The sequence below is a fragment of the Phacochoerus africanus genome, chromosome 2 (genome assembly GCF_016906955.1).
Source record: "Phacochoerus africanus isolate WHEZ1 chromosome 2, ROS_Pafr_v1, whole genome shotgun sequence".
Lineage (NCBI taxonomy): Eukaryota > Metazoa > Chordata > Mammalia > Artiodactyla > Suidae > Phacochoerus > Phacochoerus africanus.
In genome coordinates this window covers 133,161,647-133,188,221 of record NC_062545.1, presented here as the reverse complement: position 1 = coordinate 133,188,221, position 26,575 = coordinate 133,161,647, and the positions used below count along the sequence as shown (strand labels likewise).

Genomic DNA, 26,575 nt, shown 5'->3' with positions numbered 1-26,575 from the left:
TCCAGTCCATTTCCTAATCCTAAAATCTTACCTTTGATCGAATTGGCAATGAGGAAAATTTCACAGGGTAATAAACAGGTTTGCTGTATTCTCTCTCTAACCATCAGGTTGGACCTGGATCTTTAGCTCACACAATTAAGTCCCTGAAAAGGAGAAGACAGTGGGATTTCTTACATTTTCCTAAATATTTATATACAAGGATATTTTTCTTTTTTTAACCAGAACCCTTGTAGACCTTGGTCTGATACTCAGTTATATAATCCTGTGGTAACGAGCAAAATTCACATGTGGCATAGATTAAAATATGATTGTACACAGGCCAGGCAGAGTCACTTTTGGACATTTACAGTGTATCAGGCACAGTGCTAGGGATTAAAGACGAGTCATTTGAAGAGTCCACAGACCGCTTTCAACATCTTCATTCTTATTGGCCTTTAAAAGTCATGAGGAAAACAGCTATACTTCAATTTTTTTTTTAATTAAAAAAAAAAAAACTAAAGAAAACTTTGTGAAAACCATACATGTCAATAATGGAGCCATTAGAAACTTTAAAAGAAAAAGCATGAGGAGGTGGACAGCACATAGCCAGCCTCAGCCCTTTAGACAGTTTTCAAGGGTGCACATAGACCAGGGCTTGAAGAAACCACCCATACAATTTGCAGGTAGGGAGAATAACCCAGGTACATAGCACTGGGGCTCTAGAAGTTAAACCAGGTTAAAGTGTAAATGTAAGTACTGGAAGAGATATTAATAATTGCAAAGTGACCCAAGGGCATAATATGCTAATATGAAGGACAGCATGTCCCTAATACCTTAGATGCATAATACCCACTGCATGCCCATCTGCAGAAATAGTTCTGTGTATAAATGATGCAAAAAAAAGCCCAAAACGTTCTTTGAGCTAATGTCACATTTCAAAATATTTCACACTTGCGCAGGAGAGCTGCGTTGGTTGCTAAAATGTCAGCTTCAGAGTTCCCTGGTAGCCTAACAGTTAAGGATCCAGCATTGTCACTGCTGTGGCGCCTGTTTGATCCCTGCCCTGGGAACTTCAGCATGTCACAGGTGCAGCCAAATAAATAAATAAATAAAATGTCAGATCTTTTTTTTCTTGTCTTTTTAGGGCTGCACCTGCAGCATTGGAGGTTCCCAGACTACGGGCCTAATCAGAGCTGCAGTCGCCAGCCTACACTGCAGCCACAGCAACATAGGATCCGAACCTACATCTCAGCTCACAGCAACACCAGATCCTTAACCCACTGAGTGAGGCCAGGGACCATACCTACGTCCTCATGGGTACTAGTTGAGTTTGATAACCACTGAACCACGATGGGAGCTCCAGCTTCTCTTTTTGCTAAATCTCTACTTGCCAGTCATTTGATATTAAGCATTAATTCAAAGTTGTGTGTTTGATTAGTTTGAAATGAAAAGCTAGTGTCTCATAAAGGCATTTGGTACTCTCATTATTTTAAAAGGGAACTCTAAGGATATTAGAAAAAGGAGTAGAGGAGTTCCCGTTGTGGCTCAGTGGTTAACGAATCTAACTAGTATCCATGAGGACTCAGGTTGGATCCCTGACCTCGCTCAATGGGTTAAGGATCTGGTGTTGCTGTGGCTGTGGCGTAGTCTGGCAGCTACAGCTTCGACTGGACCCCTAGCCTGGGAACCTCCATATGCCATGGGTGTGGCCCTAAAAAAAAAAACAAAAGAAAAAGAAAAGGAGTAGAAATATTGCAGAAGAGTTTCAGATATCTGGCCCAGCTTTCATATTTTACAGATGAGGGACCTAAGGTCCAAAGAGCTCTGTGGCTTATCCCAAGTCATACGGAGTCAGTTGACAATAGGCTGAGGACCAGAATCTGAGGTGTTAACTCTAGTGCTTTTGGGAGTTTATTAATGGGGTAATTTAATGTTAAAATGTGTTGAGAGGAAAAAAATTATTAAGAAAAAAAATTAAAATTAGACAATTTTAAAATTAAAAATTCTTGTCTTTAATAAAGAAATTAGATTTTAACACTTTAAGGTTTTAAAAAATACAAGTAGTTTATTATCATTAAGCTACATTAAGCTAAGTCTTCATTCAGCTCTTAGCCTGTAGTCAGACTAGCTAAAATTTTGTTCCCTAGTTTTCATTTTAGCTCCTGGGAATCTTTCTGGTTTTATGATCATAGTTATTTCCTCTTACCTGCTATGTGCCAGGGACTGTGCCTGGCCCACAGATAGATAGTAGGTAGCTGCTGCCCCCTCCTGGGGAAGACGATGTGTACAGTTGGTAAGAGTTGGGATCTGGAATGGAGGTATGAGCTAGAGAGAAGAATGGGTACCTGCCTGTAGGAGGTGGTATCCAAATTGCACCTCAAGGCTACAAACAGGAATTATTCAAAAGGAAGGGAGGGACTTCCTGTCTAACTCAGTGTAATACTAGGACAAGTCAGACTTTGTCTTCCTGTCCATTGATGTGCCTGTAGGAATGGGAATTCATGAGAATGAGGAAGGCAGAGAGGAACAATACTGGCATGGAAATATATAATGGTGGCTCTGCTAGTGCCAGGGTCTGCTCTGCTGGAGTCAGCATTCTCTGTGAGTGTGTGCACCTAAAAATTAGTGAGAGCACAGTAGGTTAAGAATCTGACTACAGCAGCTTGGGTTGCTGTGGAGGCATTGGTTCGATCCCCGGTCCAGCGCAGTGGGTTTGTTTAAAGGATCTGGCATTGGCACAGCTTTGATGGAGTTCACAGCTATGGCTCAGATTCAGTCCCTGACTTGGGAACTTCTATATGCCGCAGATGCGGCCGTTAAAAAATTAACTGTGAGTAGTCAGTGGGTATCTAGGACACTTCTACAAGTTGCTTTCGAGTTGCTGGAAAAGGGAAATCCACAGAGAGTATTGTGGGAAAGACTAAAATTGGCTTTGACCAATTTTCTACCCTTTGGGAGGTGCGGAAGCTCTGTCAAGCACCCCTGTATGAAGGAATCACACTGCAAAGTGAGTTCTTGCCGGGATTGGAAGCTAACTGTGCCTCCTTTGCTTTCCAGCTATGTCGACTCTACAAATTTATTGAGCAGAAGGGAGAGTTGCAAGATCTAACACCCACAATCAATTCATTAATAAAACAGAAAACAGGTGTTGCCCAGTTGGTGAAGTATGGCTTAAAAGATCTAGAGGAGGTTGTTGGACTGTTGAAGAAACTTGGCATCAAGTTACAGGTTTGGCCACCATTTGATTCTGGTAGCACAGATTTGTGGCCTTAATAAATAGCACAAGGGGGAAATGGGTTTTATTTTATTAATGCTAGTAAGTGTTTTATTTTTCCAGAACTCTTCTCTCTGCATTTTGGAACATTTGATTGCTAGTAATGTTTTTGGCTTAAGTCAGAATCTTTGCAAGCATCAAAATTCCTGTTGTGCAGTAATTCTTCCCATGTCCAGCCTCAGAGAAGTGGTTATTCTTTCTTGGCAGGCTTGTGTTAAACAGACAATGTGCCAGATCTTAGTGAACATTTCGTTTATGCTAAACAGATTGTTCTGATACTCTTGCTAGGAGACGGTGTTTTCAGCATTGCCCATTCTAAATCTTGAGCCCCTGACACGTGTATGTGGTATTTCCTTTTCAGGTCCTGATCAATTTGGGCTTGGTTTACAAGGTGCAGCAGCACAATGGAATCATCTTCCAGTTTGTGGCGATCATCAGACGGAGGCAAAGGGCTATATCTGAAATCCTTGCAGCTGGTGGCAGATATGACCTGCTGGTGAGGGCCTGCCCTGCGTTTGTTGATTTGTTGAGGCTTAATTTCATTCTTTCTCAAGTTATGGTTTTGAAATTTGGAGTTCCCATTGTGGCACAGTGGTTAACGAATCTGACTGGGAACCATGAGGTTGCAGGTTCAATCCCTGGCCTTGCTCAGTGGCTTAAGATTCCGGCATTGTCTTGAGCTGTGGTGTAGGTTGCAGACACGGCTCAGATCCCTTGTTGCTGTGGCTGTGGTGTAGGCCAGTGGCTACAGCTCTGATTAGACCCCCTAGCCTGGGAATCTCCATATGCTGTGGGAGTGGCCCTAGAAAAGGCAAAAAGCCAAAAAAAAAGAAAGAAAGAAATTTTTCACTGCTGTATAGCACTGGAAACTGTATCTAGTCACTTATGATGGAGCATGATGGAGGATAATGTGAGAAAAAGAATGTATATATGTATGTGTGACAGGCTCACTTTGCTGTACAGTAGAAAACTGATAGAACACTGTAAACCAACTATAATGGAAAAAATGAAAATCATTTTTTAAAAAAGAAAAAATTAAAAAAACTTTTCAAACCTACAGAGAAATTGAACCAGTAGCATAAGTGGACACCTCTATATATTTTATCTAGGAATAGAAATGTTTTATGAACTACATTTGCAATGTTTTAATGTTTTGTCTCACTAACTATATAGATTGACAGAATTTTGCAAAGATAATACAGAGAGGTGTTGTGTTCCTTTTATCTAGTTTCTTCTAATGGTTAAACCTGGCATAACTATAATAAAATGACAAACCCAGGAAATGGACATCAGTACGCTGTATATGTCTGATTCTGTGTTGTGTTTTGTTGTTGTTATCGTTGTTGTTTGCTTTTTAGGGCCACACCTGAGGCATATGGATGTTCCCAGGCCTAGGGGTCAAATCGGAGATACAGCTGCTGGCCACAGCCACAGCCACAGCAATGTGACTTTGTGCTGTTTTTATCACGTGTAGATTCCTGTAACCACCACCACAGTTGAGATACAAGACAAATGGAATAAAGAACCTTACCTCCCTTTATGTCCCTTACCTATTCCTCACTTATAATTGTCCTAAATATTTCCTCAATGTACATTGAGATCCACTTAAGACAGTGTTGTGCTTTTTGTTTCCATTGTAAAACTCTGAGAAAATCAAAAAAAAGGAAAAAAAAAGAACATCTACTGAATTTACACAAATTTCCAGTTTCTGATGAGAAATCTGCTGTTATTTGAATTATTTTTTCCCTGTAAGAAAGAAGATTCTCACTCAACGCTTCTAGGATTTTTTTTCCTTCGTCTTTAGTTTGAAGTTTAATTATGATTTGTCTTGGCGTGACTTTCTTTGGATTTGTCTTGTTTTGGATTGTCTCAGCTTCTTGAATCTCTAAGTTTGTCTTTTGCCAATGTACGTCCCCAACCAAGTCTCAGCAGGCATCAGAGAAGGCTAAATGGGGAGCCAGGACTTTCATATCTGCTTGGGGGTAGTGTCTCCTCTAGCAGAGTAAGTGGAACCAGGATCCCCAACTTCCATCCCCTCCCAACCAGTAACAAGGCCCCCCCTCCCCACTGGGGTGGTATCATAGGACACTGAATGAGAAACTGGAACTTTCACCACTATCCAACACAGTGTCAGTGGAGGAATATTTCAGGCATGATTTCTTCTACAATTTTTTCAGCTTTACCCTCTTTTTCCTCTCCTTCTAGGACTCTGATGACACAAATGTTACATCTTTTGTTATACTTCTGTGGTTCCAGAACATATTGCTTTATAATCTATTTTCTCTGTTTAGATTGGTTTATCTTCCATTTCTCTGATTGTTTCCACTCTTATCTCCACTTTGCTATTGTGCCCAGCCACAGCAGGAACTCCAAACATCAAAAATTATTAAGGAGCTATTTTACATTCTTTTCCAGTCTCAGTCTTTGCATCCCGTGTGTTTTGCATGCATAACACAAGTCAGTTCAGATGAGACATTTCAAATGCTCAGGCCCCAAGTGACTAATGGCTACCATGTTGAAAAGCACAGAGCTAGATGCAGCATTCATTAACGTTTCCTGAATTTGTAAGTACATCTGCTTCCTGCTCTTGCTACACATGCATATGCACACACTTTTTTTGAACCTTTTGGTAAGTTGCTGTTAGAGTACATGCCCCCAATCATTGCTTTTCCTATAACTGCACTTTCTTCTCCATTTCATAACCAGAGCTGTGTGTCTCTCTCCACAGATTCCCCAGTTTAGAGGACCACAGGCTCTGGGGCCAGTTCCTACTGCCATTGGGGTCAGCATAGCTATAGACAAGATAACTGCTGCTGTCCTCAACATGGAAGAACCCGTAAGTTCTGGCTTTGCTTTCCAGTGTTCTTTGAGATGTCTTTCATTTTGTAGTCATTTATATAGAGCCCCAGCAGTGGTGGCTATAGACTGAGGTTTGGGGAGATTACCTTTGCCATGAGAGATAAGCCTAAGTCTTGGTGTCAGTACTTAGCCTCTGCTTTCTAGCTGGGGGATCTTAGTCACTAACCTTACTCTCCTCATCTGTATGATGCTATGGAAATGTGAGATATTACACTTGTTAGCAGACCCACATCAAAGCTCTTTGTTCATAAATACTGCTCTATTCTACGAAGCTAGAAATGTCTTTTTCCCCTATGTTTCAGGCAAGATTAGTTTTCCCGAGGAAAAGAATATCTTCTTGATGACTTAGGGTAGTTGAAATTATTTCTGTCTTAGAAGATTAATATAGGAGTTCCCGTCGTGGTTCAGTGGTTAACGAATCCAACCAGGAACCAGGGTTCAATCCTTGGCCTTGCTCAGTGGGTTAAGATTCTGGTGTTGCCGTGAGCTGTGGTATAGGTTGCAGACACGGCTTGGATCCCGAGTTGCTATGGCTCTGGTGTAGGCTGGCAGCTACAGCTCCAATTGGACCCCTACCCTGGGAACCTCCATATGCCACAGGAGCAGCCCAAGAAGTGGGGGAAAAAAAAAAAAAAAAGACTAATATAAAAATTTTTTGATTATGTCATTTTTTTAAACTATTGTCAATCAAAGACTTCTGCATTTATGTTGCTGTATAAGATTGAAGGTGCCTATTTTCACATAAGTGCTGGTCTCACCTACATGCCCCCTCAATGTAATCACTCTGTTTCCAATCCAGGTTATAATAAGCTCTTGTGACCTCCTGGTTGTAAGTGTTGGCCAGATGTCCATGTCCAGGGCCATCAACCTAACCCAGAAACTCTGGTCAGCGGGAATCACAGCAGAAATCATGTATGACTGGTCACAGGTAACGAGACAAAAAGCGCATGAGAGCCGAGTGCCAATAGTCATGGCTTCCGTAGCAAATCATCCTCTACGGCCCTAGTTGCTGCCAAATTCTTTCTCTCTCTAGTTTCAGTTGCTTCCTGAATAAGTTTCTGACTGTGTCAGTAACAAATTACCATAAACTTAGTGCTTCAAAACAACACTTGTATATTATCTTACCTGTCTGGAATTCAAAGTCTGCAATCAGTTTCTCTGGGCTACAATCAAGGTGTCCGATAAGCCTGGTCCCTTCTGCATGCTTTAGGAGGATGCACTTCCTTGCCTTTCCAGCTCCTGGGAGCCTTCTGCACTCCTCCATCTCTCTTACCTCTGCGGTGTGGCCTCCTCTTTCCACTCTGCCCTACGCTTCCTTCCTTCCATCTCTAACTGACCCTCCTGGTGCCCTCATACACGGACCCTTATGATCAAAACACTGTGCCCACCTAGATAACCCAGGATAATCTCCCCATCTCCAGACCCTTAACTTAATCAGTCTTCAAAGTCCCTTTTACCAAGTCAAGTGATAGCACAGGTTCCAGGGATCTGAATGTGGACATCTTTGCAGGACCATGATCCAACCAAGCACACTTCCCAAAGGCCTTCTGTGTTCAGTGTTTGTAGCTTTATATCCTCAGCCCTCCTACGGGAGGCCTGATGCCTTTTCTGGGTGTGAGGTGGGAAAATGGCACCACTGAGCACCTGCCCACCCTTTAGTATGGGGGGCTTTAGATGACTTACTTGCGTACAAGCAGATCAAGGAAGGGGCTGCATTTCCAAGAGGTCATCCAGGTTCACCCACACTGATGGTGCCCCAAAGCATGAAGAGGTGCCCTGGGAAACAGAACCCCACCCTCCCACCTGCTCCTTCCACATCACCTGCCAAGAGCTGCTGGCCATCTTTGTGTGTGTTATATAAAAATTCATGTAGAAGTGTACCGAGTATAAAATTATAATCATTTTATAGAGCAATATCCTATTCCATTTGCTTATGTTATTTATAAATTGTCAGAGAAGTATTCTGTGCTAGAGTAAAATTATCAGCTCAGGGTGATGGTGACTTCAGCCCAGTACAGGAGCATCCCCTGCAGGCTTCTCTGCTTTGATGCTTCTTTGCTGTATGCTTCAGTTCTTCTTTTCACCTTCTACTATTTCTCTTGTTGCCTTGGCTTTCCCCAAAGGCCTTTTCACTGTGTGTGTGTGTGTGTTAGTTTTGGGCACCTTCTATCAAGTTGTGAAGCTTCCAAAAACCTCTTACAGTGTCGTAATCCCATTGAGTGACTTGGCCCCTTAGAACAATAGCAGAAGCAGGAAATCAAAAGAAGTCTTGGTCTTCCTTTGAATTTGCATACGCTTCTTGCTTGATATTTATATAAACCCTGAAATCAGCATGTTGAGTAATTCCCTTTGAGAATACACTGAACTCACTGTTTTCATTCTCCTTAATTACTTGAAGCTGTTCCAGATGTTCTGTGTTTATTTGTTTCAGTCCCAAGAGGAGTTACAGGAGTACTGCAGACATCATGAAATCACCTATGTGGCCCTTGTGTCAGATAAAGAAGGAAGCCATGTCAAGGTAAAGACCAGAGGAAATCTCTCACAATTCAACAGTCAGATTTCCCAAACTCTATTAACTGTGAAGCCCCCAGCCTTCCCACTGAGGCCCTGGCCTTGGGTGCGGGAGGGAATCGATTATTTCATTCTCCTTTTGAATTGCTGGGCCTGTTTTTGGAGAACATGTATAAAAAAAGAGAGAATCTGAATCTGAACACTTTCCTTTGAACTTAAAAAAAAAAATGTAAAAACTATATCTGTTTTTTTTGTTTGTTTGTTTGTTTTTTTCTCTTTACCTTTTTCCCCTTGTTCCCTTTCTCTCAGAAAAAAAGAATAAGGAGTTCCCATTATGGCTCAGTGGTTGGCAAACCTGACTGGTGTCCATGAGGATGTGGGTTTGATACCTGGCCTCACTTGGTGGATTGGGGATCTGATGTTACTCTGAGCTCTGGTGTAGGTCTCAGACGAGGTTCGAATCCCAAGTTGCTGTGGCTGTGGTGTAGCCTGGCAGCTACAGCTCCTATTGGACCCCTAGCCTGGGAACCTCCAAGGCTGTGGGTACAGCCCTAAAAAGACAAAAGAGCAAAAAATAAATAAATAACTATAGCTGATACCTGCTGGTTGGCACATCCTCTGGCTACTTCCTAACCAATTTCACTATATTTCATTTAACTCATAATGCTCATAAATACATAACCTCATAACTTTTATTTTTAAAGGAAAAAATATTTTCCCCTTGTTTTTATCTTATAAATGTCTTTGGTTTTGATAGCTTTTGATAGTGATGTTGGCTTCATAAATGAGTTGGATCTTCTGTTTGCAGGATAATTTTGTGAAGAATCGGTCTTATTTAACCTCAGATATTTGGTAGAATTCACCAGTAAAACCAGAGGGGCCTAGATATAGAGCTGTCAGTTTGCCTCTTTCTCCTCAAGTGAGTTTTGGTAGTTTGTATCTTTCTCACTGTTTCCATTTCACCTGAGTTTTCAAATATTCCCTTTCACTATCTATGGGATCTGTAATGATAGCCCCTCTTTCATTCCTGATATTGGTAACTGATGTCTTCACCCTTTTTTTCTCCCAATCACCTGGGTGGTAGAGGTTTATCAATTTTGTCTTTTCAGAAAGCCAGCTTTTGATATCATTGATTTTTTTTCTTTTTTTTGTTTGTTCATTTTCTATTTTATTGATTTCTATTCTTTCTTTCTTCATTCTGCTAAATTTGGATTTAGAGATGGTAACTAGTTGAGGTTTGTTTTTTTTATCCACTCCTTTTAATTGAAATGGTTAGACCATTTATGTGTAATGCAGTTATTGAAATGGTTGGGTTTAAATCTATCATTTTACTCTTTGTTTTCTGTTTGTTCCATCTTCCCCCACCCCCATTTTCTCCTCTTTTCATGCCTTCTTTTCATATTTAATAGTTTTTAATTCCATTTTATCTCTGCTATTGGTTTACTGACTATAACTCTCATTTTTGGTAAGTTTTTTTAGTGAGTTCTCTAGAGCTTATAGTATATATGTCTTTAACTAACCACATTCTATCTTCAAAAAATGTGCCTTCACATATAGTGTAATAACCTTAAAAATGCATATTCCCATTTTCCCTCATCCTTTGTGCTATTGTTGCCAATTTTTTTCTACATATGTTATTAACTTCATAATACATTGTTAGTATTTTAGTTAGTTACTTTTTAAAAGATTTTTACAATAAAGGGGAAATGTCATTTACCCACATTTTACCATTTCTGAAACTGTTTATTCTTTTGTGTTCAGCCAAATACTCTGATTTCATTTTCCTTCTGACTGAAGAATTTCCTAATATTTCTAATTAGTCCAGGTCTCCTGGTGATGAATTCTCTCAAATGTGATTGGTCTGAGAAGGTCTTCATTTTGCCTTCATCTTTTGAGAGATGTTTTTGCTAGGTATAGAATTCATGATTTAAATTTTTTGCACTTTGAACATGGGTTTTATTGTCTTCTGACCTGATAGTTTCTGTTTATAAAATCTGCTTTGATCTTCTGTTTATAATGTACCTTTTTATTTTCCGGTACCTTTTTAAGATTTTCTTTCATCACTGGTTTTCTGCAACTTGAATATGATGTGCCTTGATGTGATATTCTTTATGTTCTAATACATGGTATTCACAGAGATTCATTGAACTGTAGATTTATAGTTTTCAACAAATTTGGAAATTTTTCAGACTAATTCTTCAGGTATTTTTCTGCCCCTTTTTCTTCTTGGAATCTGATTACAGTATGTTAACCATTTGATAGCTCATTGATAGCTCATTGAGGCTCAGTCTTTTGTGTGGTTTGTTTTTTCTTTCTGCTTTTTTCTGGATTATTCACTGATCTTTTCTGTAATATCTTATCTGATATTAATCCCATCCAGTGCATTTCTTATTTCAGATATCATAGTTTTTTCATCCCAACAAGTTACATTTGTCTTTTTTTTAATGTCTGTCCTATCTCGCTCCATCATGGTTCTTGTTTCCTTTATTTTTTTATAAGATTATAATAGTCCTTTTAGATTCCATCATCTTGACATTTCTAGTCTTTCTATCTATTGATGTTTCTCCTGGTTATGAGTCTTATTTTCCTTCCACTTTGCATTATTGGTAGTTTTTGGCTGGTTGTTGAACATATGAATTCTACTTTTTTGGGGGGTTTTTTTTGTCTTTTGTCCTTTTAGGGCCGCACCCGCGGCATATGGAGGTTCCCCAGGCTAGGGGTCGAATTGGAGATGTAACTGCTGCCCTACACCACAGCTCACAGCAACACTGGATCCTTAACCCACTGAGCGAGGCCAGGGATCGAACCCACAACCTCATGGTTCCTAGTCAGATTCTTTTCCGCTGCGCCACGACGGGAACTCCTACTTTTTTCTTTTTTAATGGCCACACCTGCAGTATATGGAAGTTCCTGGCCCAGGGATTGAACTGGAGCTGCATCTGAGGCCACAGCCACAGCAACACCAGATCTGCGCCACATCTGTGACATACACTGCAGCTTGTAACAAAGCCAAATCCTTAACCCACTGAGCCAAGGCCAGGGATTGAACCCACATGCTCACAATGTTGGGTCCTTAACCCACTGAGCCACACAAGAACTCCTGTACATTTTTTGGTGCTGGGTTTTATGTTCCTTTAAATACTATTGGACTTTGTTCTAGGATGTAGTTAAGATCCTTGAATTCTGTTCAGTTCTTTCTGGCTTGATTTTAAGTTTTGTTAGGGCAGATCCAGGGCAGCCTTTAGTCAAGACAGTACCCTTTGGAGGATTCTGCCTGCAGCCCAGTGTATCATGAGGTCTCTCTACTCTGATAAGAACAATAACTATTCTCAGCCCTGTGGATTTCAGAAATTATCATGCCTATTCATTTCTGGTGGTTATTTCCCCAGTCTTGGAGAGTTTCCTCTCACTCATGCACAGATCAGTTCTCTGCCAACAGTGTGAGTGGACTTGTCTGCAGAGCCCCAGAAATCTTTCTCTTTGTGTCGCTCTCGCCTCTCCAGTCCTCTGCCCTACAATTTCTAGCCATCTTGGCCTACCTGAACTCCACCTAAGCAACTCCTTAACTCCTGGTCTCTGTTAAGGTTCCTCCCCCTGCACTGCAGTCTGCAGATTTCTTCAACACAGTAATCTGGGGCACTTGTAGGCTCACTCTCTTTCTCTTCTCTCAGGATAACAGTCCTCCACTATTTGTTGTTTAGTGTCTGAAAACCATTGTTTATGTATTTTGTCTGGTTTTCTAGTTGTTTAAGGCAGGAAGACAATAGTTGTAGTAGTTAATTCTTCATGGGAAGATTTATAAGTCCCCAAAACTAGTCTGCTTGTTAATCGCAAACTCATAAATGACCCTAAGTCCTACTGATCAGGCCCCTTCCAGAGCAGTGATTGCTCCTGTAATATTACCATGAGACGAGCATCTAGCTTCTGCTAGATAATTCCAGCATCATAACATACTACTATAAGGATTATCAAATTTTTAAAACTTAAATTAGAATCTGCTTCCAAAAAAAAAGGGAGTTCCATCATGGCTCAGCGGGTTAAGAACCTGACATAGTGTCCCTTAGAATGCAGTTTTGATCCCTGGCCTTTGCTCAGTGGGTTAAGGATCCAACATCACCACACGCTACAGCATAGGTCATAGATACAGCTTGGATCCAGTGTGGCTGTGGCTGAGGCATAGACTAGCAGCTGCAACTCTCATTCATCCTCTAGCCTGGGAATTTCCATATGCCACAAGTGCAGCCCTTAATAAAAACACAAACAAAAAAGTAATCTTATACATTATTCTAGCCCATCCAGTTCTTTGGATTATTAACAGTGGGTCAGTAGCATCATCTTCCTATTTAAAGGGCAAGACATCACGTCCTCCCCACCCCATTCTGCAAGTGCATTTTAAAAGCATTCACAGTACAGGAGGGATTAAATTTAGGGCCATGAGGGATGCAGGCATATTTAAACCACAGGCTCTGCTCTCAAGGAGTTTATAATCTGGTAGGGATTAGAAGACATTCATTCATGATCATGAGCCAGAAAATGCTAAATGCCATGAGAATCCTATAGGAAAGTTCTCTGAGGGTTCATTAGCCTGAGACATTACAACAGAGGTAGCAGGGATATCTTCATAGTGGAGGTGGGATTAATGCTGGACCCTCAAGGATGGGCAGGATATAGGTACATGCTAAAAAGGCCTTTTAAGCAAAGGAATAGTAATGGTAATGGTCACTCTTTTAGAGATTTTTCCATAGGTAGAGGCAGCCAGCAGACAACTATTCTAGTGTCACCCCCAAATAGTCTGTTTGGGATGACACAGGATTGTGAAGAAGGGCACTTCAGCAGGAGAGAATGGTTCTGGCTAGCTCGTGGAGAGCCACAATACCCAAACAAGGAATTCAGACTTTATCGGTTAGTGGGGGGGCCAATGTTACGTTTTTGGTCAGAGTTGTATATGAGAGAAATTAATCTGCATGGATGCATAGCATGGAGTGAAGTGAGGGGAAACTGAAGATGGGGGTAGACAAGGGTAGACTCTCAGGCTACCCCAGGCCAAGGCAGGGTGCTGGCCATGGGAGTGAAGATGAAAGGGCAGGCACCATAAATGTGGGGTGACAGGACTGGGGTCTGGAAAGGAGGCGGGGAGGAGTTGTAGAAACCTTAGTGACTGACCAAGAAGATGTTTTAAGGGGAGAAATATGTCAAAGAACAAAATAAGAATGAAATTCGTCTTGGCCTTTTTTTAAAAATTCTGTCATTTATAAGATATTCTAATCTAGCCCAGGGTTTCTCAACAGCCCTACTTTAACATTTGGAGCTAGATAATTCTTTGTGGGGGCATCCTGTGCACTGTAGGGTGCTTAGCAGCATCCCTGGCCTCTGCCCACTAGATGCCAGTAGCACCCCCCACAGTTGTTGCAACCACAGATATTTCTGATCACATGTCTTGTGGGGAGCAAAATCACTCCTAATAAGAGCCACCAACCTAAACTGTTGACTATTAGTCTTACTGTGGTATTCTTCAGCCTGTTGGCTTTAGAAATGACACATCTGTTTCATTCTTTTTAAGGTTAAGTCTTTTGAGAAAGAAAGACAAACAGAGAAACGTGTGCTGGAGTCCGATCTGGTGGACCATGTTTTGCAGAAACTGAGAACTAAAGTCAGTGATGAGAGGACTGTCAGGTAACTTAGTAAACAGAAGCTCAGAAACTGCCTATATAGAATTTCTGTACATTTACTTTAAAAGTCAATTTGATCCTTTTGGGAAGCGAAGATAGGTCAGGATAACTTTTTATGAACCATTCTATTGCTTCTGAATAACTCAGCAGTTTAAGTGTATATCTTATTTTCAACATCTGTTCTAACACATCAGAGAACATTTTATCATTTTGAAAAGCCTAAGAAACCAAAATCTATCTGCTGTTATCTTATTTGGTCTGTTACTCAGTGAATTTCAGTAGTGTTTTGAAAGAGCTAATATTCTGGGACAGTATTCCTAATAATGTTCTGGGAAAAGATTCTACGTATTCATCATGGGAATGCAAATTGGTTCAACTCTCAGGATAAGAATTTAACAAAGTTAAAAGCCTTAAAAAAAACGACCCAGCAATTCCACTTTAGGAATTGATAGTAAAATTATTCCCTAGGGATATGTACAAAGATGCCTATGGAAGCACTGTTTCTAATAGCAATTCTCATACCCTTAAAAATTATTTTGAGGATGACCCCAGCGAGCTTTGTTTATGTGGACTTTATCAATAATTTTTGTGTTAGAAATGTAAACATTTTAAAAATACTTATTTTAAAATAACAGTAAAACATATCACATGCAAACCTAAATAATACTTTTAATGGAAAATAACTGTTGTCCAAAACAAAGTAAATTTAGTAAGAAAGAGGGGCATTGTTTCACGTTTGCAGACACTGTTAATGCATTGTTTTACATTTTTGTAATCGCGAATGCTTCAGTAAAAGAAACTATATTGTCTTAACTGTTTTTGCATTCAATCTGTTGTGATATCACACATTATATAATCTCTGGAAAATTCTAATACACAATCATGAGAGGATAAGAATAAAAAGGATAATTAATGTTTTAGGGTTATTGTGAAAATAGTTCTGACCTTGCAGATACCCTGTGAAAGTATTTCAGGGACCTCCAGAGATCCCTGGACCACACTTTGACAATCTCCCACTTGCAATATCACACTATTCATTAATAGAAGATTGTTTGAATTTTGGTTAAATACAGTGAAACACTGTGCCAGCCTTTTAAAATGATGATTCTAATAAAGCTGTTATTACAAGGAAGGATGTCCACAAATAAGATGTATGGTATGATCTCATTTTTGTTTCAACCAAGGTATATATATAGTCCATACAGAGAAAAATGTCTGTAATGATGGACCAAATTTTCAATTATAATTATTTCTGGTTAGTGGAATTATGAGGGATCTTTAATTTTCTTTAAGTTTTTCTATATATTTGTAACTCTTATATTTTTGGTTATAATCAGAAAATATAGTACTCTACTTTTTTTTTGAACTTAGATCAGTGACTCTCAACCAGTAGCGATTTTCCTCTCCAGGGGACATTTGGCAATGTTTGCAGACATTTTTGGTTGTTACAACAGGAGGTACCACTAGTATCTGGCAGAGACCAGGGATTCTGTTAAACACCCTCTAGTGCACAGAACTGATCCCATCCCAACCCCCAAATTATCTGGCCCACCATGTCAGTGGTGCCAAGACTGAGAAATCTTGGCTTATATAAAATAAATGTCCTTGCTAGCTTCTCCCTCCCTGGCCCCTACCGGTGCCCCTCTGCACCTAGCTTGAATAAATTCACCATTAGGGTTTTTTTAAGGGAATATGTTCTTGAAGTCACCAGGTATTACAATTAAGGATCCAAATCAAAGGCAGAGAAAACAAAAAATAGTCAACTAATAGTGACCATTAGTACAGGCAAACATTAAGACACTTAAATGGCTAGATTGGGCTTTAGTTTGAGCAGGGAAAGGTTTAAAGTTGTTCCTCCATGTGAATGATTATTCCCCTTTTTTCCCAAGATAGAGTGCCATTGTGTCTCTCAAAGGCTATAAATTAATTCAGTCTTTGAAAAAACATCCATTCACAGCTTTTGAAAGAATCTCATTTACTAAACATTCTCCTGTGGGTGATCTCCAGGGCTGCTGCCATAATGAAGGTGGGGCATTGCTTATGTTTCCTTGTATTATAAGGGGAGCAGAAAGAGCACCATTATATTTCATTGAAATTAGCTTTTTATGTTGAGCCAGAATTTCAAACCCAGGTGAATAAATGAGAATGTCGTCTTTAGAATGTTAATTTGAAATGACATCCTTTATCATTGTTATTTGTTCTTAACCAAAGCATAATTGAGTGCAAATTTTTTGGTTTTGTTATTCCTCCACTAATAACCAAAAGTTATTAAATATTTTTATACTTAATAGAAAAAAGCCTCCAAGTATAGCTCACTATAAATCATCTGTGTTGCTTTTGTCTCATTGACTGTTTATTCTAATTGTTTTTGTTTGCTTGTTTTTAGAGAAGGTTCCGATAATCTTGCAGTACAAAGTCTGAAGGGGTCATTTTCTAATGCTTCAGGTATAATTACTAATTGCAATCTAAACATAACAGTGCTTGTGTGCATTTGCTCTAAATACTTAGGACTGTGGCTAAGTCACCGCATCAGAAATATATTTTTTAAGTAACATATATACAATTAATTTTACCAAACTGAATTCATCCCTATGCTTTGAAACCCACATCTTAGAAAATGAAACCACTGGGAATTTGGCAACTCTTCCGATCCTGATATAGCTCTGTCTTCCTGTCTTATTTTTTACAAGTGGTTTAATCTCCCTTCAATTCAGTTTATTGTATAGATCGAATGTGGATAAATTTTCCCCATCCAGAAGATTGAAGACAAGTATTTTGAAATGCCTTATGGAAAGGCACTATATACGTTTGTTTTCAAGAAAGCCAAGAGGGAACAGTAGTGATAGTTACACCTTTAGTTTCACATCTGTCAACCTGATTGAAAATGTTCCCAATGAAGAACAGGAAGACATATTTGGCTTTAAAAGAATTGGGTCTTTTGGGTCCATTTCTGTTAGCACTGACTTCCTGTTACCATCAGATTTCAAATCTTTTGAGGAATTTAAATAAGTATTAGAGTCTGGGGCATATTAAGTTTGATTTCTTTTCCCTTAGGTTCATGAGGTTTGACTCATAATGCTTCCCCTATGCCTGTCACCTCCCACCTATGGAGAGAAGGCTGGTGATCTTGACAGAAGCTTCAAAACAGCTGAGGGTGATGGGTAGAGTTCTGGGCTTCTTAGCAAGTGAAGGCAGTTGCAGAGATAGAAAACAAGGCTCAGATAGAATCTAGTCCATAGAAGCACCCTCCAGTGTTTTCTAATCATCACTGTCATCTTTGTGGTGTGTTACAGAAAGTGAGACCACAGTGGGTTAAAGATCTGGTGTTGCCGTGAGCTGTGGTGTAGGTTGCAGACGCGGCTCGGATCCTGCATTGCTGTGGCTCTGGCTTAGGCCGGCTACAGCTTCGATTAGGCCCCTAGCCTGGGAACTCCATATGCCGCAAGAGCGGCCCAATAAATGGCAAAAAGACAAAAAAAAAAAAAAAAAAGAAAAGAAAAAACAGAAAGTGAGACCATATAAGGCCATAAGTTCTAAAACTCTCTTTCAGGTTTGTTTGAAATCCATGGAGCAACGGTTGTTCCCATTGTGAGCGTGGTAGCCCCAGAGAAGCTGTCAGCCAGCACTAGGAGGCGATATGAAACCCAGGTACGTGGTCAGTTTCCTCAGCTTTCTAATGTGAGCTACAGAGGAAGAAAACAGGAAAGGGAAAGAAGCAGCAGTTTCCTGGAAATGTTTTTCTTCCCACTTCCTGGTGGCTTCTGAAAATTTCATCATCACAAAGCATCCCTGGTGCCAGGATTCTGCCCCGTTTGTCTTCCAAAGAGGCGTCAGTGTACTCTGTAGGCATCTAAAAGCAGCTGTTGGTCAGAATTAGTGGATCTAAACAGAAACTTTCTGATCCGGCTCTAATTGCAGGTGGGGTTTGTTTTTGTTGTGAATAACAAGAGAAATCTCTCAGAAAACTTGAGGCAGATTTCTCATTGCATACATGTTTCCGGTTTCCACCATTTACCTGAGTCTGTGCTAAGTGCCAGGTAAAACAGATTAAGATGTGATGTTGCCCCAGTCCTTGAAGAGTTTGCATCCTTAGAAGCATAAGCATTATTGAGTTAGAGAATAGGAAGACATAAGTCATAGGATGCTGAATTAATGAGTGTTAGAGAGGGATATAGACATGAGAGAGAGACAGAGGTCAGTGTTTGCATGGATGATCAAGAAAGGCTACATGGAGGTGATCCCTGAAGGATTTAAACAGGCAGGGAGGAAAGAAGAGGGTATTTCAAATGGAAGGGAGGGCACAAAGGACAGTGCAGACAGGCTAATGAGCAGGGTTGTGACACTGGCCTCACTTGGGAAGAGGGTGTTAAAGAGATCAGTCATTATTTAGAAATGGGATTAGACTGAAATACAAAAGATCAAGTTACCTCATTATGTAAGCTTTCCTGGCTGCTTCTCAGAATGTTGGGTGGAAACTCATTTTTCATTAACTTTCTAACATATTTCAGTTCTGTGTTCCCACTGCTGTCACCTTCCTGTTTTTCTAAATTTAGCTTAGTACTAAAATCTCCCTGCTTCCACACGCACTATTTGACTGTATTGAGCATCTATTAGGTGTCATTTCAAAATTATAAATAAGCAGCTAGGTGGATTAGTTAACAAATGATCAAGATAGGCTATAAAATTTCATTTCCCCCAAGATCATAATAAGTTAGACAATCATCTTTCCGAATTGGATTAAAAACAAGTCCTTAGATTATATATTTGGGATCCCTTCTAGGCTTTGATTTGTCACCCATGACTGTTTCTTGGAATAAAAAATGAAATGGGGAGTTCCTGTTGTGGCACAGTGGTTAACAAATCCGACTAGGAACCATGAGGTTGCGGGTTCGATCCTTGGCCTTGCTCAGTGGGTTAAGGATCCGGCGTTGCCATGAGCTGTGGTGTAGGGTGCAGACGCAGCTCGGATCCTGCGTTGCTGTGGCTCTGGCGTAGGCTCGCAGCTACAGCTCCGATTCGACCCCTAGCCTGGGAACCTCCATATGCTGTGGGAGCGGCCCAAGAAATGGCAAAAAGACAAAAAAAAAAAAAGAAATGGCAAGAAAGATGGTCACTTTAACAGATTCTGAATTCTGACACCTTTCTTCTTATCAGGTACAAACTCGACTTCAGACCTCCCTTGCCAACTTACATCAGAAAAGCAGTGAAATTGAAATTTTGGCTGTAAGTCACGTCCTTTAACAGTTTGAGGATCACTTTTGCTCTGCTATCAGAGTAGTTTCCTCAGAGGTCAGGGCTCTTTTGCTCAGCTTCAGCAACATCGGGATGCAAGCCTGTTACCACTGTGAGAAAATGAGAGGTTTTTTGTTACTCCTACTTTCTTCCCCTGAAAGGTGGTGGGGGTGGGTAGTGAAAACAAAAATCATCATTTTCCTAAATGTTTCAGATAACAGTGTCAAACCTTCCAATGGAGTGTGAGGAGACTGGGCGTATTAGCTTACCAGGGCTGAGGTCTCATCTCTTAACCAGGGCCCAAAAGTAGCAAGGCAGCATCCCATTCACGTTGCTCCATCCAGAGTGACACCACAGTCTCAAGTCCATATGTGCTGCTAGGCTCCCTGACATGATGTACATTTTTGTGTATAACAGGTGGATCTACCCAAGGAAACAATCTTACAGTTTTTATCATTAGAGGTAAGCAAGACAAACTCCTCTACATGATGGCCTTTAAAAATCCCAAAGCTCTGCTGTCAATTTGTCAAAAGAAAATTGAAAATGGCATTTTCTTAGTGATAGTAGGTGTTTTTCTGGCAGTTCCAGGAATTTAGTAATAGTGTTCCTTTTATGTGATGTATATATAACCAAATCAGATTTTGAGGGAATCATACTTTTCTAGTGATTTTCTTTTAAATCTCAGAGATGATTTTATTGTGTGTTAGGCTCTGGAAGGTCTTGTTCTAAGCATTTTACAAATATTAACTCATTTAATCATAACAACCCCAAGGGATACATATTATTACCTTTTTTACAGGTCTCCATTTTACAGATAAATGGAATCATTTTACATTTTGTGGAGAACAGAAGCAGAGAAGTTAAGTATCTTATTCAAAGTCACCCAACTAGGAAGCTGCAGAGCAAGGATTTCTTAACCACTATATTATTCTGCTTCAAACAAACTGTTCTAACCAGGGAAGCTCATTTGTAGAACTAGAACTACATGGAAATCTTTTTGTAAAAATTAAATTAATTTAGGTCCTTTATGCTTTTTTTTTTTTTTACAGGTATACCCTTATTATCAGATAGCCTAATTGAACTTTTAAAAATCTTTATACTTACCTTTGCTATAAGAAAGTTTATAACCTAGAGGTGATTTTTACATGTCATACCAAAAAATACTTTCATCTATCCAGAATGTGTATCACAGATTACGTTAGATGAAAGATGAATTTTGCCCCAGAACTAATATTAAACACTACAATTTTCTGGGTCTTTTTAAAGTCACACTCTGTTTATATAAAATACTGGCCATATTCCCTGAGCTATATAATATACCCTTGTAGCTTCTTTTATAAGCTTACTCTCAGAGTTCCTGTTTGTGGCTCAGCAGATTAGGGACCTGACATCATTTTCTCTGTGAGAATGTGGGTTCGATCCCTGGCTTCATTCAGTGAGTTAAGGATCCACTGTTTCTACAAGCTGCAGCTCCAATTTGACCCCTGACCTGCGAACGTCCATATGCTGCAGGTGCGGCTGTAAAAATTATTAAAAAAAAAAAAAAAAAAAAGGCTAACTCTCCGCCTTCCCTTTCCCCATTGGTATTCTCTTGTCTGGTAAATAAGCACATAGCACTGTACTAGCAGTTTACTGCTTTATGAGACATACATATTCACATCAGAGGTGATATCTCCATTTCACATGAAGTCAACAGTTGGCAGAAATAACTGGTATACAAGTCACAGTGGCACACTGCGGCTGCAGCATTGTCAATCAGGATCTAGTAAGGTGGTCTTGGAGAGAAACTCAATACTTCAAAGAACCCAAGCAGTCTCCCCACTGGTTCTCTCTCCCTGTAACTGATCTCTTCAGTATAAAGGGGGAAATGGCATTGACATTTCATTAGTCACCCAGAAAAAGCCAGTTAATAAACCCTAGTACCAGTGATTAAGTCTTATCTATTTTTTCCTAGTGGGATGCTGATGAACAGGCATTTAACACAACTGTGAAGCAGCTGTTGTCACGCCTGCCAAAGCAAAGATACCTCAAATTAGTCTGTGATGAAATTTATAACATCAAAGTAGAAAAAAAGTAAGTTATTAATGCATTGCAGCTTTTGACATGGGAAAGATTCGAGGTTTGTTTTTTCCCAAGGGATTTTAAAGTATCAAATATTTTTATTGTCTTATTGAGGTTAGATGGCTAATAAGCTGCTATGTTAGAACTGCAACTGGTAACCAGTAATACTGCTCAGGAATGTGAATCACAGCCATGACCTTGTCAATAACAAACACAGTGGTCCCAGTAGCAACTATCCCAGTTATAGCTGTCATCACCCAGGTAAGTCCTAGAAACACTGAAATGAAAGAAAGCAGGTGTGACTGCTGTGCTTTATGTCCCCATACCAGAATGCCAGTTGTCCATGTGATCATCCACTTAAAAGGCAACAACAAAGCCTGTGAGGTGAATGATGGACTCCTTATGTAGACATTTATACTCTGGACGTTTGCCAGCCACAGCTCCTGTAAAACTTAAGTAATTTTTTTAGTGACTAGCCTTCCACCTTGCTTTTGATTATATAAAACTCCTATAGTTAAGTGTTCTAAAAATAATTTATCAACCCTATTCTCTACCCATTACACTCATCCTGTCTTTTCCCCTTTTTTGCAGGGTGTCTGTGCTATTCCTGTATAGCTACAGAGATGATTACTACAGAATCTTATTTTAATCCTAAAGAACAATCATTACATTGTTCAAATGGACAGGAGCTTATACTATAAAATGCTGTACATTCACTGTAATTTTAAATTAATATTCTAAGAAGCTGTCCTACAAAGTTGAGCTTTGTAAGTTTTTCATGTATATTATAAATTTATCTTTTTGAATATAATAAATGTTTTCATATATCTGCTGCTCTTTAATTGCCTTAGCACTAAAGGTTTTGTGGAGCTAGAACACAAGAAAATAGCCTTGTTCTTCTCTTAGCCCTACTGTCTAAGCACATGAAAATGTCCAAAGTCAAGGGCATAAAGAAATCAAATATCATCATTAACCTGGGATCTTTATTCTTGATGATTTTGTCATAAACTAAGTTTTGTTAAGCAAACTCTCAATTGGCTATGAGAACTCATTCGAATTTGCTAAAGGAACTAAGAAAACAAAATTACACAGCCAGTTGGGAAAAACACCCATGAAATAACACAGCTTTTTGTAAAATTGTCAGGTTTCAATTCCAATAACCCACAAGATAGGGCCTAAAGCCTATTTGTAATCCCACCATTCCAGAATGAGTAGCTATTGCCAGAAACTTTTTATGGAGTGGGAAAAGGAATAAAAGATAGTGATGATAAATACAGGTTTAATGGTACAGTGCTCTTCACAGAAGGCTACAGAGACTCTAAACTATAATCCAGGAATAAACAAACATACAACACAGACCACTTAGCCAGATCTAAAATAAATTGGCTTCTAAAATAAACTACCCTGTAAACAATGCAGCCTTTCTTCCATCCAAAAGTGACCCCAATCTCACATGAAAACAGTTATTGTACGGGAATCAAAAACCCAGCTTTGTAGCCAAAAGTAAAAACCAAATGAAAAACAGCAACTCAGTGGTTAGTTGGTGAAGGCGGGAAATCTGATGCCCTTTACTGTGCTGCTTTGCTCTTCTTACTCTTGCTCTTTTTGTCCCTCTTCTTCAACCCATCCATGTTAGCTCTCAACAGGTTCGAATAAGCCTAAAAGACACAGAGCATGACCTCAGTTGGGAAGGTGGAACATGACTTGGAGCAGCTGTCCTACTTCCATAGTGGATTTAGGGTAGCCAAAAATCAGAAAGCCTATCTGATAAAGCATGTAATACCATGTGACACTTGACTCCCAAGGAAAATGGTATCGCCCTCACATTATAGCAGCTTCTGCAACACTGACCCACAGTGAGCTGCACAATTTTACTTTTTTCCACAAAAATGGAAAACTCTAGGCAACTTCAGCTATACTGTAAGTAGAGCATATCTGAAGCATAAGACATCAAATTTAGCTATAAAAAAATAGTATCAGTATTGAAAGTAAAATCCATAGCCTGGCAGCTTTCAACTATGAACTACTGGTAAAGCATCACAGGAGAGCAGTGAACCTAAACAGCAATCTTAACCCAGTGCTAAATATTATGCTGACTCTTGCCCTGAGAAGGGGGACTTAGAGAACAGCCGAAACTCACCATCTGAAACTTATTCACTTCTTTGGAGCTCACCTGGAAAAGAAGGGGGAAAGGTCACCCTTGTCATCCATCCATACACCCTTGTCATCTGCCTCACCCAACAGCAACTCAAACGCCTCATGAAGACAACATCCTAATCTTTTAAAGTATTTCTTCTCAATCTTAGGAGTGATAATACACTAAAAGCTATTTTTCTACTCCACTTTCCGCTGCCTAAAGAACAAGCAAAGTAGCCCTGTACTTTTTTCCCCATGAGAATTGTACCAAGATGGGAACGAGGCAGAAGTGGGCTCCTTAGGAAACTGCTTCTCACCTCTGCTAAAATCTCTTACACAGATGACATTGACTTTCTCACCCTGGGAAAGATATCTCTGAGAGATATCAAAGGACTTGGTACTAACCTTTTGTGCATTTAAAATACTCCCTCCCATCTTATTTTAAACCTGCTTTCCATTCATTCAGGCTCATTTAAGTAAAATGCAAGCTACTGCAAGAAAAATTCTACCTCAGAAGAGTCCTTAGTTTTCTATACTTCATGATACCCAATTTTATTTTCAAAAGCCACATACGATGGCTTTTCATAAAAGTCTTCTCAAGAAAACTGATAAAGAGGGATTTAACAACTAATTATAGCCTAAACTCTCACAAATATCCTATGCCAATGTGACCAGAGGGCAGTGTGGCTCAGTGCCAGCAGAATAAAGAGTATTCATTTGGAATCCAAGGAGTCTCTTGCTTTGCTATATATTCAACCTCCTGAAAGGTAACATGAGCACTCTTGACTAAGTTATATGCTCTCAGAACTCCCTGGTGGCTTGGCGGATTAAGGAACAGGCATTGTCACTGCTGTGGCTCTGGTTGCCACTGTGGCAGAGGTTCGATCCCTGATCAGGAAATTTCTGTGGGTGTGACCAAAAACAAATAAATAAATTATAGGCTCTCAAATATGAAACCTAACATAACACATGTTTGGTACCTGAACCACAACAAAAAGGGAATAATCAGCTTAAAAGTAAAAGCATCATTTGGGGAGCTCCCATTGAGGCACAGTGGAAACGAATCTGACTAGGAACCATAAGGTTGCGTGTTCGATCCCTGGCCTCACTCAGTGGGTTGGGTTAAGGATCCGGTGTTGCCGTGAGTTGTGGTGTAGGTCACAGACATGGCTCAGATCTGGTGTGGCTGTGGCTGTGGCAGTAGGCCAGCTACTACAGCTCCAATTCGACCCCTAGCCTGGGAACCTCCATATGCCACGGGTGTGGCCCTAAAAAGCAAAAAAAGCATCATTTGGTACCAAGAAACTGTTCATTGAAGGCAGGAACAGTACAGGAACAAGGAATCAAATATGTCAACTGCTCCTTACATTGATACTATAAGGACCAATACGCTAATTTTACTCTGACAAGCGTTTGACTTTTACTTTCTTCATTTTAATTTTGCTCTTGAGTTTTCTACTACTAAGGTAATAAAAGAAGACCCTGATCCCAAAACAGGTGGGGAGCTACAAACTAGGCTTTATTTAATAGTTTAAAACAAAACAACAACAAAAAACCTGGTTCTGATATACCCTAACTTAAGTTCAAGTCTTTAACCTACAAAATCAGGAGTGTTAGGAATCCAACTCACCACAGTGCTGATCTTCTTTTTCCCATCAGTAGCTCTTAATAGACACTTGTTGTCCGCGGGCTCAAATCCCTCCACAGAACCTTTCCTTGGAATGGGTTTAGTTCGACCATCATCTGCGTGAAAAATGTATCCTGTTAAACACAGCCACAAACGTTGTTAACAGACAAAAAGCTAATAAGTAGGGAAGGGATACAAAAGATAACCTAATCCCCCTCCAATGATCTAGTCCTGTTAACTACGTATCTGCCATCACCCTAGGCATTGCTACCTTGAGAATCTATGTGCTACTTCCACAATGGGAACACTGTAATATCAAAGCAGATTAAATCTCACTAACTGTAGAGGAGTTTTGGGATCCTTGACAAAAAGGCCTGAAATGCTTGGACTCACTGGGACAGCCTCACTCAGGTGACTAAGTGCTGGGGACCGCATCAGCCACAATCCCTAATACTCCGGCCCGTCAGCTCTGGATGTGCCCAGCACAAGGTTGGGGGGAAGGTAGGGATGCACGGCAGACAGATTCCGTCTGTGGCTCCCAGTAACTGGGCCCCCGGACCGGGGAAACGCTCGGCCTCCTAGCTCCTTCCTGGCCTTGCTCAGTCCATAGCGTCTTACATTTCTTCAGGGTGATGAAGACGCTGCCCGACAACCGGCACTTCTGGAAGAGCCTCGTCAGCTCCGTCAGGAACTGGAACACAACAAGCCCGGCCCCGTTAGGCCCAAACCCCCTTCTCGCATGGCCAAGTCCCAGAACCTCCCACCAACGGAAACAGAGGTCCCAAGTAAGCCCCGAACCGCATCAGCCCCTCGGCCCCTAGACCAGCCAGCTCTCGCCATACCTGCTCACTCTCCAGTAGCACCATACCGGCACTGCGGGATCCGCTCCGTCAGCACAAGCCCCAAGCAGTCGGAACCGGAAGTTCCACCCTGGCTGGGCGGGACTTCCGCTATTTTTCTGCTCTGTTCTACCCAATCCCTGCTTCCACCTTTTCCCCGCCTCACCCACCCCGCGCCTGCGCTCTGAGACGCCCCCGCTTGTCCTTTGGAAGCTCGCGGGCTGTGCGGGATTTCACACAAGCAGTGGGAGGGAGAGTGAGGGCATGGGAAAGGTTCGAGGGAAACCTAGTTGTGTACGTTCAACTGTATGTTGGTCGAGTTTACCTGACAATTTGATGCTTCAATTTCCTTATAATAGTAACCACCTTTTAGTTGGTTGTGAAGAGT

At 40.5% G+C, this 26,575-nt stretch overlaps 2 protein-coding genes across 5 annotated transcripts in view; one reads left to right on the top strand and one right to left on the bottom strand.

Moving 5' to 3' along the window:
- EIF2AK4 (eukaryotic translation initiation factor 2 alpha kinase 4) overlaps positions 1-22,412 on the top strand; it is a 102,838-nt gene extending 80,426 nt beyond the window's left edge. For 2 of the 4 annotated variants that reach the window (XM_047766738.1, XM_047766741.1), the window contains 12 exons: positions 3,037-3,207; positions 3,615-3,749; positions 5,982-6,089; positions 6,912-7,040; positions 8,544-8,630; positions 14,184-14,296; positions 16,679-16,737; positions 17,843-17,940; positions 19,447-19,515; positions 19,942-19,986; positions 21,479-21,597; positions 22,177-22,412. In XM_047766738.1, coding sequence (XP_047622694.1) covers positions 3,037-3,207; positions 3,615-3,749; positions 5,982-6,089; positions 6,912-7,040; positions 8,544-8,630; positions 14,184-14,296; positions 16,679-16,737; positions 17,843-17,940; positions 19,447-19,515; positions 19,942-19,986; positions 21,479-21,597; positions 22,177-22,234 — 1,191 coding nt within the window. In that variant the 3' untranslated portion in view covers positions 22,235-22,412. Of the gene's footprint in view, positions 1-3,036; positions 3,208-3,614; positions 3,750-5,981; positions 6,090-6,911; positions 7,041-8,543; positions 8,631-14,183; positions 14,297-16,678; positions 16,738-17,842; positions 17,941-19,446; positions 19,516-19,941; positions 19,987-20,323; positions 20,945-21,478; positions 21,598-22,176 lie in introns of those variants that run through there. The other 2 variants (XM_047766740.1, XM_047766739.1) reach the window with 2 other exon arrangements.
- A 435-nt stretch (positions 22,413-22,847) lies between these two features.
- SRP14 (signal recognition particle 14) lies at positions 22,848-26,308 on the bottom strand. The gene is made up of 5 exons (XM_047766742.1): positions 26,191-26,308; positions 25,967-26,039; positions 25,352-25,464; positions 23,726-23,758; positions 22,848-23,243 (listed from the first exon to the last, which is right to left on the bottom strand). Exons 1-5 carry the CDS (start codon positions 26,212-26,214, stop codon positions 23,154-23,156), a joined length of 333 nt encoding a protein of 110 aa, XP_047622698.1. The 5' UTR covers positions 26,215-26,308; the 3' UTR covers positions 22,848-23,153.
- Between the last annotated feature and the right edge of the window lie 267 nt (positions 26,309-26,575).